Genomic DNA, 16,540 nt, shown 5'->3' with positions numbered 1-16,540 from the left:
ACAAATAATTGTAATTAATTTTCGAAAAAATCGATTTTTTTAAGTCACATAGTCCGCCACGTTTTTAAATAAAATTATGATTTTGATTCTTTTAGTTTTAGTTATTCTGCATATCGAAGTATTAAAATTATCAAAAAATCAATAGTTTACGAGATATTTTATAATTTATATATGCTAGCACATTTTGACATAAAATATAAAAAATCTCGTTTTTTAATAACCGTACCTTAATACATTTATGTACAGAACAATTATAAGAGATGAATATTAAGTGATATCATTGATGTGTGATTTTATAGCTAATGGGTAGGGAAATTACAATAAAAGAGTCGAATAAAAAAAGTAACATGTCTATATTATTTTTCTCCTTTAAACGGCGTGAATTGTTCGAGGAACTAATAAAGCCAAAATGTTTTTAGACATGTGAAAGGAGAGATTAAATAACGTCTCGGAATCTCGCTTTGTATTCGACTACAAAGGAACAAAATCATTTAAATGTGTTCATTTAAATATATTTTAAGAGTTTTCGCTTAAAAATGAAGGTGAACAATACAATGCCCAACTGTTCTTGTACATTCGGATTGCGACGGAAATATTCATATATATATATTATATATATATATATATATATATACATTATTCTTTTTATTATTATACACACATATACAATATTTTAATATCTCATTATCAGTCGCTCGCGATGATAGTTTCTACAAATTCGACAGACAGATGGCTGCTTATTTGAAGTGTATAAATTAATATAAAGAATGATATAATATATACGTAAAGAATAAGTATGTAATAGTATATTATGAAGATATAGAAAAAGTGTGATAATAAAGAATGAAAATACTTATTTGCATGTAACAATGTAACTAATAGGAATGATAATAAATAAAAATTACATATGACATATGATGCGTATATGATATCTTTATAAAACATTTCTTAAGTATAAAGGAATATATTTTTAATCACTTTTGTCTTTCTTTTTACAAAATGTATGTACAACTTAGCAAGTTGTGTTTTGATATTTTGACAATTGCAAAATAAAAGCTTTCTTTTCTCATAAAAAAAATTGAGAGATAGTTTTCTCATCAACGTATCAACGCTGTTTGTTTCAAGAATTGTAATCTTTTTAAAAGGGTCTACCCACCCTGACTGTTGAGAGAATATATTTTTAAAAAATTAAGGATTGAATTAATTACACATTTTGACATTAAAAATATTAGTTCTTCTTTCCGAAAGTTCATGATTTTTTTAGAAAGCCAAAATGTTAAATTTGTGTCTTTGCCAGATTCTAATAAATAATACAGATTTATCAGTAATACAATTTCAGATCAAATTTTTGGAAGTTCTACGCTCAATTAAAAATGCAGAGATATGTGGCGGTAAACATTTTGTATGAAGAAATTAAATATTTCTTGTATTCTTGTAAAGAATACAAAAAATATTTAATTATATATTTTTTTAACATAAAAATGTTAATTTTTTTTATCTATCTAATTTTCTTCAATTATTCTCAAAATTCCGTCGCCCAAACAGTCAAAGTGAGTAAATCCATTAAGATGGATATAACAATATTAGATATAATTTTATCAATATACTCTTTTCAAGTGTCATTTTTTTATCTGTCAAAATAATTCTGTCTGATTAGATATATCAGACACAATTTATCGCATATATTGCACATGTAAAATATTTTGTCATGTATTAGGTTGTACCATAACAAATTGCTGTTTTTACTGGGCAACATAAAAATGTTGTTAAAAAAAAAACACGTTTTATTCCATCAAAATATCATCAGCATTAGGAATTGGGACTATCTAGATTTATTTGTGAAATGTGGATTCTCAGAGTAAAATTTGTGTATAATCATCACCGAATAATCATTTTACTAACATTTTATTTCACACAGTTTTCTCTGAAAATCGTATTAATGTTTCTATCTATTTGAGCAGTATTATATTGCAATTTCAAATATAGATAAAAAAATATTCATAAGTCTTTCATCGCATATTATCCAGTTCTATAAAGAAGATTAAATAAAAACAATACAATAGTTAAAGAAAATTATAAATCCCAATACTGTTGCAAGCTTATATCTTAAATTTTATTCATTTGTCGATTTTAAACTGATTGAATACCAACAATTTTATGTAGTACAACCTAATATTTTATATTTGATACTGTCAGTATAGTTTTTCAATGACAGAAAGTTGTATTTTTCATTAGGTACATCTTAAAGCTAAAGCATTGCGATAATAATAAAGAAAGACTTAGCTATGCAATTACTTTTTGCTAAATAATTTATACACATAAAACATGTAAGTTCAGCAGAGAAATTTTTTCTATTTTTAATATCTTTATTTAAAAAAAAAATATACAAAATAATTCATGGTTTAAGATTCCTTTTGTAACGATATATTATGTACCTCATATTTTAACCCTTTAGCTACGAATGGCCACAGTGCATATCCACCGAGTACTGAGCTACTACTACGAATAGTCAATGTCTATGATACACAAGTGATATTTGCCGTGCTCGCAAAACTAAAGTGAGAATAAATTTCCAAACAACACACGTGTCAAAAGCGTCTCAAAGTCATCTCAAAGGCATCTTGAAGATGTCTGAAACACATCTTTTAGACACGACGTAAGGCATCTTTTAGATCTCAAGAATGAATTTGGTGCATCCCGAAATGTATTGATAGTACTGAAATCCATAATTCACATTAAGTAAATTTTCAATATTGTCAGTACATTTCAAAATGCATCCTTAGACACATGTGTTGTTTGGATTATTACAACAAAGCTATAAACAATGTTCATTTATCTACAGCAATAACAAGTAAAATAAAGTTAAGATATGAATTTGATCGCGTCATTACAAAGTAAAACTTTGTCCGCGGCAAAGCACACTCGCGGTTCTCCCATACGAATAGCGTTTCCTCGGCCAGCGCTCTGCCGTAGCAAAAGGGTTAAATTTCTAGATTAACTGGGTCTTAAAATCTTATTTTATCAAAATGTAGTATAACTTCAATCAGAAAAGTTTTATGCGAGGAATACTGTATTGCTTTAAGTCTACAAATATAAATTAACAAATTTTACGTCTAAGTCAGTCGTCAACCATTTTCTTTTTAAAATAAAATTAAAAAAAATTCACAAATAAATGTCACATATATTTCCTATATAAAGAACATATTTCAATATATTCTTTATGTATAAAACGTTGCATTTATGACGACTCTACTTAAACTATATCACGGTTTTCTCTTTAGAAATCAAGACGCTTCATGTGTCATGGTCATTGGCAATACAGCAACAAGTAAAGCAACTTGAACAAGATATAACCAAAGAGCGCGATTGCACACGTGGAGTAGGCCGAATGCGAGTTTGTCCGCGGTTACCCGTTTGATATATGCTTAAGAGGACCAAGACTTAATATGGAGGTAGCACCAAGCGCACCCAGATTGCAGGTGCTCGTATTTCTCGCGCCGTCGATCGTGATGATCGGTAAGCCGAAGTAACCACCAGTTTGAGCACTTAGCTGCGACAACGGTATGTAGCTTTGAATACCCAAATTTGCCAAGCGATTTAGGACATGCGGCGACTTTAAATCCACGACCGGCAAAGCCAATTCCGTGCCTCCGTTTTGTGCCACGGTATCAACTTCTTTGTGGTAAGCCTGCTTGTGCGTTGTCAACGCCTGAACTGTGGGATATTGAGCTGGACAGAGGTTGCACCTTAAAAAGCAAGAGGAATCAGTTCTATTCCCGTGTTCAAGGGAATTAGAACTATTCGAAGGAAAAAAAACTCATGAGCAAGATAATTATAACTCACCTGTGAAGCAGTTTGCTGGTCGTTCGATGAGTCGCCATATGTTGCGTCAACATATCTGAATTTTGAAAGTTTTTATCGCATACTTGACATGTTAATAATGCTCTGGAAAAAAATCAATATCTTATTATGTTTCGAGCTAATTCGTCGATTAGTAAATCTAATAACAATTATGTAACAACACAACCGATGATATAGACGATTCTCACCTGGGTGGCCGACCTCGTCTAACCACTGGTATCTGTGGTGGAGTATCCTGCGTAAGATCCACGGTTGGCGGTCTCGGCGGTCGCTCAACTTGGTCATTGATTGGCGATTTGTTTTGCTTGTTTTGCGGAACAGCAAACTGCCCTTGTTCTTGTTGCTTTCTTTGTGAACTAGTTGGTATGATAGAAATAGCAGAATTCAGATTGAGCGCTGTAACATTTAAAGGCTGCTGTGAAGGTGGTGGCCTCTGCTGCTGCTGGGGGGGTATTTGCTGTTTGTTTTGTTCACTTGTCTTATTTTTATTTGCAGCTGGAGTAACGGTTATACCTCGAGCCGCGAGGACATTTGCAACTGCCTTGGCGTCGGATTTCTTCCCCCCCTGGTTTGACGTGTTCTGGATTTGAGCTGGGATGGAACCTTTAGATTAGTAAAAAGACAACGCTATTTTACTGTAATGTACCCCTTCTGCGAATACAGTAATGTAATAATTCCCTTTGAAAGATCCATGTTCTTTTATATACAATCGCAGCAATCGTATGCAACAAAACACAATAAACGGATATCAAGGCTCCTGGATACTCGCCGCGGCCAAAGCGAGAAGTGACACGTTGAGAATTCTTGCGTGCCATTTCCAAATAAAAAGATATTTGCATAAAATAACACTTTATATCACTTCAGCACACTTCGAAAGTCTAGCCCTTTCCCTTGACAGTTAATAAACAGCCGTAAAATGAATGTTATACGAAACCTAGTCTGCGCAGGCTTATGTAGAAAGGAAAGGGGTAGATCTCGGAATATTTCTGAAGTGAACTGAAGTGTTATTTTATGTATATCTTTTTACTTGGAAGTTACACGCAAGAAATCTCAGCGTGTCATTTCTCGCCTCTGACGTTACGATCTCACATGACCGCAGCGAGAGCCCAGGAACCTTAAAAAGCAGCTCACACTAAAATTAAATTAAAAAATTGCAAATATAACAAACATATTTTTTTTTCTTTTGTAAAAGCAACTGAAAATACTATTGAATAAAATCAGGAACCAAATTTCATAGAAGAGGCACTTTACACAGGCGCATAAAAAAATGTAAGCAGTAATAAAGGTTGAGCAAAATGGCTGATTACAATCGAGTACTCTTTTGTTATAAACTTACCAGGTTGCCGAACACTTAAAGTGATTGAATCTGTGAGATGTATCGTAGAATCGTTTCTACTGGTTTGCTGCGTGGTGGCTCCCTGAACATTTTGAATAACAGGCAATCCGTCATTTCTCTTCTGTTGAGCTATGACATGGCAGTCTGCATCTTCGTTTCTATCAGGCAATAGAACATCCATACGCCTTTGTTTGACAGAAGCGTTATTTTGTTGCTGCATAGTCTGTTGCAGGGGCCTTTTCATACGCTGGCGAGGAACTGGACCGGTAGCTTGTGGTAATCGTGGCGCCCTGAAAATTGAAGATACCCCCTAATGAAGATATTCGTGTCTGTATGCGAGGTCTATGATTACCTGCTGTTTTGAACAACAGATGCCGACGGATATCGTTGCCCCCGTGGAACTGGCTGAGGCATTTGGGGATGCATTTGTGGAGGCGCTATTTGAGAATATGGATTCGGTCCATATTGATACAAGTGCGCCATGTGCGGTGGATAGTGTATACCTTGTATACCTTGTGGACCAGGTACTCTGTACAACGGTGGTCGTCCTGGCGGTTGTACGAAATAATTTGGTGCAGGTATCATGGTGTTGGCTCCTGGAGGAAGACTAGGGGGCATTTGCGTCTGTGGAAGAGGCATACGCTGCACTTGCTGGGCCAGTTGTTGTACGGGTGGTGGTAGTTGTTCAAAGTTTACCGGCGGTATTTGCATTTGCTGGCCAGTAGAACCGCCCGCTGCCGCTGCTGCTACCGCCGCATTATATGTCGGTGAATTCGTCTGATGCGGCGACGTTAAGGGTGAAGTCCTACTGAGGTGATGTGAACCATTTGTCGATGATACCTCCACCGGTGTAACGGAAATGGCATGAGGCGAATGTGTGGTTTGGCCCAAATGTGATGTATTTGTGTTCGACGGCAAATGATGAGGCGACAATTGGCTCACGCTCGGGGAGAGTGGGGTACCGTGTACTTGTGCCCGATGTATCGACACTTCCATCGTTGAATGAAAGATGAGATTGGCGCATTCTGGTATATTGCACTGATAGTGACCGGCTTTGCTACGATGCTCATCCAGATGCGCGATGTCCTTGAATTTCTCATTACAGACACGACACGTATTGACGGTCTCCGCCAATTTCTCAAGGGGCACATATTCTGCCGTTTCGCCGGACGACATATTATTCGACAACGACACCTCGTTCGGATTACGCCTCTGATGTTCGATGAGAAAACTCTGCAAAATTGATCCAGCGTTGTCCATGTTCGCATCGTTATCTCCCTGGTGTTCGCTATCTTCCTTGTTGAAATCTTCATTGCTTTTGTTTGATAAATCGGCAGACAGTTGATTCCAGTTAAAACCTTGTGTCTGTGATGCGTCAGTTGACTCCCTGTTCTTATCTTCATTGTCGCGTTCGGTTGCATGATTGGAAAATGTGAAAGACTTCGGATTAATGCTGATGGAAGGATTCTGCTCGAGATTATGTATCATGCTGGCTTCGTGGCTTCTGTCATCTTCTTCTTCCACCGATGAACTGTCGACCAGTTGACTAGCTGACCTGGAGCTATAAAAAAACTAAATCCAGAAAGATATCGCGACTGAAATATGAACAGTGTAAATGCAAATGCTACCAAATATTTACACAAGCTAAAAAATTATATTAGGAGAGCTTTGCAATAATCTAAATAAAGTTAATTTGTAATTTTCACGTTTCCTTCTCGATTCTACTCTAGCATTCTCATCTATTATAATAAATCTTAATAAGAGGATTCCCATCGCAATTAAATATCGCAATCTATCAACCTACCTTGACTGTTCGCCGAGTTTTTTCAAGTTTTCAATAGTTTCCCTGCAGGTCGCTTCCAAAGCATCCGTTTCCTCGTGATCTTCGGTTTCCGAAAGCCTTTTCTCGGAATTGTCAAAGTTATCGGTACTTTGTGCATCATCGACATTCTGATCGTCCTTCTCAGACGGATTTGCCATATCACTCCCTACATCAGAGTCACTCTCGTTGATATCTGCGGACGGTCTTTCATTCTCTTCCAGAGGATTGTGAGGGTCGGTGTCCAACTTGGCGCTGTCGTAATCATCCTGCAAATGAGATCACAAAAAAACAAAAAATGAAAAGATCTTGAGCTTCAACACCGCACCGTCTAAAGAAAGACTCACTTGTTGATCCACCATCACGTTCTCAAAAGGTTCGTTGATCGAGTTCTCCGCTGCCTTGTCGCCTCTCGGATCATTTTCCTTAGCACCTGCCACGTCTCTCTCCTGATAGTACTTAATGACCGGGTAAAAATTGTTGTTCACTACGGTGAAATCTTCCGATTCCGAGGATTTCTTCAGGGTGAGCTTCAAGGAATCGGCTACGCTTTGCTTCTTCAGGGTCAGCTTCAACGAGCCAGTCTTCTCGGGATCCAACCAGTACGTGTCCTTCTTCACCTTTACCACTTTCGGGTTTGCCACTCTCTTGAGGACAATACGCAGTTTTCTCAGGTGGGTGTTAATGTGGACGCGCAGCGGCTTCTTCGAGGTGAAACGCTCGCCGCAAATGTCGCAATCCACCAGTTGCTGACCACTCAGGCTGTCGTCCGACGATTTGGGAGTGCCCTCACTCACGTCTGAAACAGAACGCATGGATCCCGGTCACTCTATCCACCTTCCCCGCCAAGAAGGTTACATCTTCCCGTGTCGTATTCGCGCGCCTGTATTTCTATTTCATTACACCGCGCGCACACACACCGTCACGCTTACGTGCGTGTAAAGTTTGTTTGGTGCGCAGAAGTTACATCGTTCCCTTGCGGAGTAGGGAGAGAAAGAGAGACAAACGGACGCGCACGGAGGACACACAAAAGAGACATAGAAGAGAGCGAGAGAGAGAGACAGAGAGAGAGCTAGAGAGAGATTCAGACAGTAAACGTACCGAGATGGCACGTCGACAAGGTAAACTGAAACGGCCTCTTCGTCCGCGAGACGTTGTCGAACGAGGTCACCCACGTCTTATACCGTTTTCCGTCACCAGTGTCAAATCGGCCGTTCGCGACTCGAGACTCGAGAGGCTCTGCCTTTGGCCTCTCGACACCGACAGTCTCGACTTGACCACGATTATGCGCGAGCGCGCACTCACGTCGTGACGCGGAGCGGACGGCGGATCGTGGGGGAGGAGACGCTTTTCACACCGACACGGCGCGGCTACCCGGTTGTGTACACATATGTATATATATATAATATATTTATTTACATGAGGCGGCGTAAACAAATCGACGCGCGCGATCTGCACGCGCAACGGTGATCGGCGCGGCGGTACGGAAGTACTCTCGCGCAAAATGGCCGACGCCGGAGAATAATTGCCGCCGCCGCTCTCGAGTCTCGGGCCTCGGCCACTTTCGTCCCGAGAATTGAAAACACGACTCGCCAATCGATACGCGGGCTAAAGCGCGCGCCGCATTGGCCGCTTTCGTATCGGCGCGCGGATTTCCCGCCGCCGATTGGTCGATCGGTCCGGCGGCGCGCGGCAGCGTTGTTGGCAGCTTGTTGCAGCAGCGTGCTTCGCGCGCGACGCCGCCGCGCGGCGAGTTCCGTAAGCTTCCCCTTCGGAAAAAAAGTGCTCGCGGAGCGCCAGAATTCTCTTGCCGACCGACCGAATTTTAACTGTGAATCGATCGCTCTCTTCCCGTCCCCGGTCCCGAGATCCGAGAGGAAAACATGCGGAGATTATAGGCTTCAAGTTCGTTGACACCCAAGGTACAAAAGTACGGTCTTGAGAGGGGGGACGTATCCATTGTAAAATTTCTAAAGAAACGAAAAAAAAGACAAAGGACTTCGGGACAAGCAAAGTTCGTGAACCGCTCGTTCATGTTGCTTGCCCTTGCCCCGAAATGTTCTGACTTCTGAGAGAAACTGAGACGGGCAATAATGCGCGTTTACTCCGTTAAAGTAATACGGCAGAATGGCGATTGTCACGCTGCTCGCGGTGACGTGCTCTCGTCGACGAGAGTTCTCTATACCGGCGCGCGAAGAAGTAGAAACCGGAGTTCGCGATGAAACGTCTCCTCGTCACGACGTCGGGTGTTTATTGCGCGATACGATTACGCGCGTGGTCTCTTCTTGCCGCCTGTTTATAAATTCCTAACCTATACAGCCGACGCGAGATCCGCTCGCTCGCGCGGCTCGGCGCCGAAACGGCCATACCCCAGGTAGCATTAATGTCTAAAAGACATCCATAAAGATGTTTTTAAGATGCCAGAAATCTTAAAGATGTCTTTATGATGTCTTTTAGACATTTTATTGCTACCTGGGTATAGACGGATTTTCATTTCCTAAGTGCGCTCTCGCGCACGTTTCTGTCGAACGAGAGTTGATGAAAATGAACGAGAGTCGAAGATAATGCTAATGCTTGGTAATATGACGCTCTAAGTAAGTGACATACGTATTTGCGTGATGTATCAAAGATTATATGAAATATTTTTAAATGTTAATCTTGATTTAAAGAAATAGGAGATAGATATATGCGAAAGGAAAAAAGGATATGTGTTGCTGAAAAAGCGCTTGAATAATTCGCAACGAGATCAGACGCTGTAGCTGTTGATGATAATCGTAATTTCATAATTTATTAGATCGTCTCTTTCATACCGCAACTTTTATTAACATTTACAAGGAGGCACACGTAATGAAATGGTAAAAAAGAGAGACACAGGCTTCTTTGTGCAAAACAACAGAAACAGGGATATAAATTACATCGCTGGACCGACGTTCATAAAAGTTTATTACAAAATTATAATAGTTCGCAAAATAACACAGAGTAACATAGAGTAATACTCGTAATCGTTATAAAGTATAATGCTATCAAAGAATCGTAAAAAGGGAATGTCAGAAAATCAATGAAAAAATCGGAAGAGAGAATAAACCTTATATATTCATATAAAATAGCAATAAATATATTTAAGACAATGACTACGATTACACGACTCGATTTACACCGAAGTTATAACATCGATATTATAACTACTGACGTTAAATGCCGTGTAAACGCTCTTCTACGACGAAGTCAAGGCCATTGCACGTAACAAAGTTTTAAGTTATAATCGTAAGGGCGTAAGAAAATAGACCAATTACACTCTATTATTCTCTTTGAGCTGGAAGAATAATCGATTGTGCGTGGTCTATTTTCTTACGGCCTTACGATTGTGACTAAAACTTTGTTACGTGCAATGACATTTATTACGTCGATGTGGTTCTTCGTCGTAAAAGACCGTTTACACGGCATTTAACGTCAGTAGTTACAACATCGATGTTATAACTTCGGCGTAAATCGAGTCGTGTAATCGTAGTCAATAATCGCAATTCATATTGATATATGCACATCTATCAGGCACATGTATAAAGTGGATGTAGATGATTTTATTACAGATTTTCGATATTCGAAACATATCCAATATTAAGAGGATTTAGGATTGATCTTTTTCGCTGGACTTCTTTTGCACCGTTCATCTTTTCTTTTTTTCTTTTCAACGCGGAGAAAAAAAGAAGGAAAGCTGACGCGTGCAAGAAGTTTTAGTTAAAAAGAGCAGATCTTTTTTAGATCTAAAAGATCTGCTCTTTTTAACTCCAGATAAGAAGCAAAAGCAAAGTCGAAAGTACAACGAGTACCATATAATGCACAGCTTGAGTCCAATTTATTGAAGATAAATTTTACAAAAAAAAAAAAGTAACGGTGATATTGACAGTAACATTGATCAATTCACATAAATAATGTTTTTTCATGACTGACATATTGTACAAATCTAATGAAATTTTCAATCTTTAAATTAAATAGTAATAAATGAAAATAAGTAGCTAATACTAATTGAAAAATTTAAATTAAAAAATATCGATGTATTCAATATACTGCCCTGCTAAGGAAGAGTTATCTACAAAAACCCCAAAATTGAAGGAAAAAAAAACGGTTCAAAAATCTGTAATCCAGCCGTCACAATGTATGTCTATTATATCAATTGTTTAACTTTTTTCTGAAATAAAATACTTCTTGAAATTATTTTATGAAGCTAAAATTACAATATTTACATTGTAACATATAAAAAAAGCAGATACTGCATTTTTGGTTAGCATATACGTGTGTTTACTCATCACAAAACTGCCTATTTGAAAGCAGATACGGCAAGTGATACCATTATATCTCAATAACGGTTGCAGATTGCAGATACGATTTTTTGCCTAGTCCAGTGAAATCCTCGAGGTGAAAAATGTTAGAATCTATATATAACTCAGAATATGAATGAATTTTTGCGGATACGGCACTCTTCCTTAACAGGGCGGTACATATAAATATAAAAATATATAATTTTTTTAAATTTTTCAAAAATATATCGTTCAATATCGGTGACGTAAGAAGATGGTGGTCATATTTATATACGTCAGTCCGTTTTACAGAATTATACTTTATAAAATTAGTATTAGTCTATGTTACAGCTGATTATTGTTATTACAAAACACGTACCGAAATTTTGCAACAGCTCCACAGCGCCGTCCTTATAGATCTTATTTTTTGCAGAAAATTTAAATTCCTGAAAATCGTGATACAATCGAATTATTTATTTTCGCAATCTGCGAAACAGATAAAGCAAATAACTTGGAGTCGTTAACGAGCGGGGGTGGAAGACTCTATATATACGTCAACATATCCCCCAACACTCGGGTCGCGCTTTATCAAATCTCCGCCAAGTTCATTCAAATTACAATAGACACGCGACACGCGAGGCTCATTTTCCCATTTAACCTTTTTTCGCGCGCGATTAACACGTTGAACGTAGGTAAAAGCTGTACTGCGGCATACTTACGGACATTGTTATCAACATCGGCTTATCCTCGATGTACGATCCCGTCGGGCGCCGTGATCGGGGATACGAACATCGCGTACCGCGTACCATCAGCGATCATTGGCCGGCCGCGGGCGGTATAGCACGCATCGATACGCACGCACCACCACCGATTTGCGATTTTTATCGAGTTAGCCCGGAGTTCGGCGATCTTTCTCGATCGAGTCGCCGATTCGAGAGGGCGGGCAGGCGGGCGCTCTCGCTCTTTCGGCTTCGGCAGTCGCACGAATGACCGCGACCGGCTCATATGTATATCAAAAAGCGGAGCACCCACAAGAGGGAAGATTCGAGACTTTCGAGAGGCGCGCGAGACACTACACGCGGGCGCGGCGGCTCGAGGCTCAAAGATTTCGAGTTAAAACCTTTCGAATCGGTAAACGTTTTCAATGTTCAACGGTAGGTAAAGTCAATTAAATACGCGCGCTTTCTTGGATCTCGGCGCGTCGTCGGGGCGGCATGGCGATGATGGGGGTGAGGAGATCGGAGCCCCTTATCTCGCGGCGCGGCGCGGCGGCGGATCAACGTTAAAGAAAAGCGAGGTGGTGTCGCGCGACGAACATGATCGTACTCCCGCGCTTTCCTTTACACGCGATTACAAAATGACCGACAGTATCGTAACATGATCACTTCCGCGGCCATCCGTCCGTCCGTCCGTCCGTCCGTCCGTTTGAAACGGCACTGCTACACTCCGTCCTTCGGTTGAAAACGGAAATTCAATGACGTGTTGTGATGCGCAATCCCCGGCGGCGGCCGCGGCTATGATCCCGTCGCCCTGTGTTCGCGTCCAGTCTGAGAGTTTATTATTAGTACCGAGATACCGATATAGGGGGTAGCAAAAGATATAGGTGACGTCGATCGCGCACGAGCGGTAGGATAATTAACTCGCTATGAATTGTTGAGGACGGAGTTCGGAGTTTTCAGATGCGTCGTTTCGTAAAGAGGCGCGCGCGCGCGCGCGCTCGCTCGCTCGCTCGCTCGTGAGGCAGCGTGCGCAGTTTACCGTTCCAGACGGCGGGATTATTACTCTCCCACCAGCTCCGTATTCCACCCGACCCCCTTTTCTCTCTCCTCTCCTCTCCTCTCTCTCTATTTCTCTTTCTCTTGTTCTTGTTCTCTTGCAGCTGCCATGGCTTATTCGCCTCTCGTGTTCCTCTCCCCCCCCCCTCCTACGGCTACCTGCTCTTGCTGCGTCTCTTATAGTGCCCTAAGGGGAGGTTCGCTCTCGTTATGCTTCGAACTTCATACACATGTTGTATACTTACACACGTGTAACGTATGAGTATTCACATCCTTTGCGCAAAACCCAGCAAATATAAAAAGTATTATCATACAGTGACGCAGACGGACAAGCCAGGCAGGTATAGGCAGGTAGGCAGGCAGGCAGACGTTGGCAGACGGATAATAACAAATACAGGAAGAGGATGAAGCTATGAGGGAGAAGGGGAACGAGGGGAGAAAGCGGGTGGGTGGAAGGAGCACGGGTGGAAATTAAGTTAACCTAACGTGTACTCAAGTACGGGTGGGGAACCAATGAGCGAACGGCGGACGCTCGTAACCACGACCTGTTAAACTATTCTGTGCTATTCGTCCCCCTTTCCAGAGTCGCGCTTTTCCTCTACCATTCTTCCCTCCCTCCACCTTCGGTTGCCCTCTTCTACCACCAAGTTTCCTCTTTCCCTACCACTCCTCCGTCTCTTCTTTTCCCTCTCGCTCGCGCCCGTGCCTCCAAGTACCGTGGCTTTCAACCGCGCGAATCCCCCATTCCGTGCAATTCCCTGTGCGATAACCGTCAACGCCAGCTGTCCAATTGCCGCCTGTCATCCATTGTACTTAAAAGCACCACTGACGATTTACATCCATAATTTCGCTGCTGTTCTTCTGGTTCCTGGAAATTATGAAGCGACAGAGAAGCGCGGCGCTTGTTTCATCCCTCCCCGACACTCTGCCTGGCCAGGCACATATAGCCATGCGTGACATTGATCCGTGTAGTGTCGGAAATATCAACCAATGGTGTCCAATGGTTCATAGGACTCAAAGTAGAACGTCATGTCGGACACGTCTCTCACGCCTCGTAGTTAATTCCACGCGCACATTGATTTGATTAAAATCTCTCGCGGTCGACTCAATCTTGTACTAAGTATATTTATTACGACGCAAAATATACTTCTTTCGTACTGAAATCGATTTAACTTCGTACTTAATTCCACACGCATCGATTATAAATCTCTCGCGGTCAATTCAATCTTGTACCAAGTATTTATTACGACGCAAAATATACTCCTTTCGTACTTCAATCGATTTAAGTTAATTGTTCTACTCCACTTTTTGTGAAATTTTTAATTTTAACATCAGAGTTTATGATTAATTTATTTTATATAACTTCGCTACTTTTTGTTTCGCGGTACTGTTTGTCTTCTGAAAAATTCATACATGGAAACGCGAATAATCAGTTGTATTATATTACATTTACAATCGCAGAATACAATATTTGATATTTGTGCATTTACAGGCAGGATTTATTTTAAAGAATACACACACGCACGCACGCACACACCAATTTTTCTTTCAAATTAAGCGTTTTCTGAATAAATGTAAATCTGACATATTAAATGTAAAGAGATATTAAATTTTAGGATGGCAATATAATGCAAATTCTTTATAACATGCACTTTTATGAGATAAGATTATTTACATTTTTTTTTAAGTGGAACTTTGCGACTTTTTGTATAATTTAGTTAGTTTCCCTAGTTATTCTATTTATAAAAGTATTAAAATAAAGTTTTAAAAAGAAATCAATAGTTTACGAGGTATTTTATACAATATTTTATTCTAACATATTTTGATAAAAATTAAGAAATACCTCCTGAACTATTGATTTTTTATGACCTTAGACTATAGAAATTGTATTTTATGCAAGAAAAACGTTTTTATTTCAAAAAATATCGATTACATTAATATCTCAAACATGGTATAAAAAATTTGCATTTATATTACTTTCCTAAAACTGCACAGAAAAAAAGAAGTGTCAAATCAACAGTGTTTATACTCATATATACGCAAGAATATATATTCTTGAAATGAGATTATATTGCGTTAAACGAAGAAAACTTGCTTGAATGAACTTATTATACATATAGTTCAACCAAGAAAAAAATGTTAAAATAAAAAGTTGAAATGTTGAAATAAAATGTTGAAATTCTTATAAGAAGATTATAGTAATCTTGCGTATATATGAAACAATCTACATCTTCTCATGAGAATTTCAACTTTTTATTTCAACATTTTTTTTCTTGGTTGAACTATATAATGACTTCAAGAAAATTTTCTTCGTTTAACGCAATATAATCTCATTTCAAGATTTCCAAATTTTCCAACGTTGAAACTAAAGATTGTTTCAAATCAAGAATATTCCTTTTTTTCTGTGATGTAAAACTTTCCGTTTGAAACATTTTTTTAAAGAATATTTAACTCGTCTTGTTTAAAATGAATCACCCTGTATAGTGGAAAAAATAAGTGGAAAAGATATTTTTTTCAAACAGTTTTACAAGGAAAATCTATAGTGCGCAAATGGTATATAATTGTATCCCGAATAACCAGTTTAGCTGATGGAATTCATACGAGCAAGGCGTGGCCGGTAATGGTTAGAGGTCGACGAGGACGAATATAGTAGGGGAACTTAACGGAACATGTCGAAAACGGCCGAATCTGCCGAGTCTATTGATCGTAACGAATCTCGGTCCCAGATATTCGAGAGTAGCACAATGCCTGGATTCTATATTTAGAACCTTATCTTTTTGGGGGGGGGGGGGATCGAGTCTATGTTTAATTTGGTAGATTTCAAGAAAAAGACTTTGGGTTGAGTAGAATAATTGTTGAACTTGTTTGTATATGCCACGCCCCTGGAGAGAAGAAAGGAAAGGCGGCGCCTTTGTATATTCAAGCAAAGAAAACGAGTGAAGTGTTATAGTTATGTATATTTCAAAAAATTAATTGTTGATATAATAAAATATGCGCATCACAAAGTAGTTTATGATGTAAATATTCTAATGAAGTTACCCATGGTGAATAGAAATCTGTCGAAGAACGCCTCGCAACGCTTCGCTCGTTGTCTACAAATTGCTCTTGATTGCATTACGAAGGTCATTAATAATTGGTTGCCTCACCCGTTTCACGGCAACAGAAAAACTCATATCTTGCTATTTATCTATTAGTGACTTAATACAATGGTATATAATTGCAAGCTATTGCTTAAAAGCTAATGAGAGCGGTACCATCAGCCAACCGGATATTGCTGCAACCCAGCGCAGCGCTGTAAAGCTGCAAGCATGCAATTGGGTGGTCCAATATATGCACCCGGTTGCCACTGGTATTTACATCCCGAGAAATACTTGACTATCGATCCTTTCCATTCCCCCACTCCGCCACATAACTTCTGTTCTACGGCTAGTAGAAACTTCGTACTAGTATGAGC

General features: G+C 39.5%; 2 protein-coding genes across 9 annotated transcripts in view; one reads left to right on the top strand and one right to left on the bottom strand.

The window, feature by feature from the left end:
* Positions 1-334: 334 nt before the first annotated feature.
* On the bottom strand, positions 335-13,127 carry LOC139809213 (uncharacterized). 5 transcript variants are annotated; one of them, XM_071771955.1, is made up of 10 exons: positions 12,031-13,127; positions 11,691-11,757; positions 7,364-7,815; positions 7,002-7,285; positions 5,894-6,758; positions 5,550-5,821; positions 5,198-5,487; positions 4,050-4,464; positions 3,844-3,945; positions 335-3,746 (listed from the first exon to the last, which is right to left on the bottom strand). In XM_071771955.1, the coding sequence occupies exons 1-10, from the start codon at positions 12,118-12,120 to the stop codon at positions 3,407-3,409; spliced, it is 3,177 nt and encodes a 1,058-aa protein (XP_071628056.1). In that variant the 5' UTR covers positions 12,121-13,127; the 3' UTR covers positions 335-3,406. The 5 variants fall into 5 exon arrangements, with proteins under 5 accessions (XP_071628056.1, XP_071628057.1, XP_071628058.1 ...); XM_071771956.1 differs by having other exon boundaries at positions 4,050-4,257; positions 4,375-4,464; positions 5,550-6,758; positions 12,031-13,120; XM_071771957.1 differs by having other exon boundaries at positions 4,050-4,257; positions 4,375-4,452; positions 5,550-6,758; positions 12,031-13,119.
* Positions 8,390-16,540, top strand: part of Dysb (dystrobrevin binding protein dysbindin) — a 23,710-nt gene continuing 15,559 nt past the window's right edge. Inside the window, exons 1-2 of one of the 4 annotated variants that reach the window (XM_071772012.1) lie at positions 9,072-9,390; positions 9,474-9,610. The gene's annotated coding sequence lies outside the window, so the exon portion shown is untranslated. Of the gene's footprint in view, positions 8,409-8,777; positions 8,939-9,071; positions 9,611-16,540 lie in introns of those variants that run through there. The other 3 variants (XM_071772014.1, XM_071772013.1, XM_071772011.1) reach the window with 3 other exon arrangements.

This window comes from Temnothorax longispinosus, chromosome 2 (genome assembly GCF_030848805.1).
Source record: "Temnothorax longispinosus isolate EJ_2023e chromosome 2, Tlon_JGU_v1, whole genome shotgun sequence".
Lineage (NCBI taxonomy): Eukaryota > Metazoa > Arthropoda > Insecta > Hymenoptera > Formicidae > Temnothorax > Temnothorax longispinosus.
Note: the sequence above shows the minus strand (reverse complement) of the source record. Positions and strands in the feature narration are given on the sequence as shown.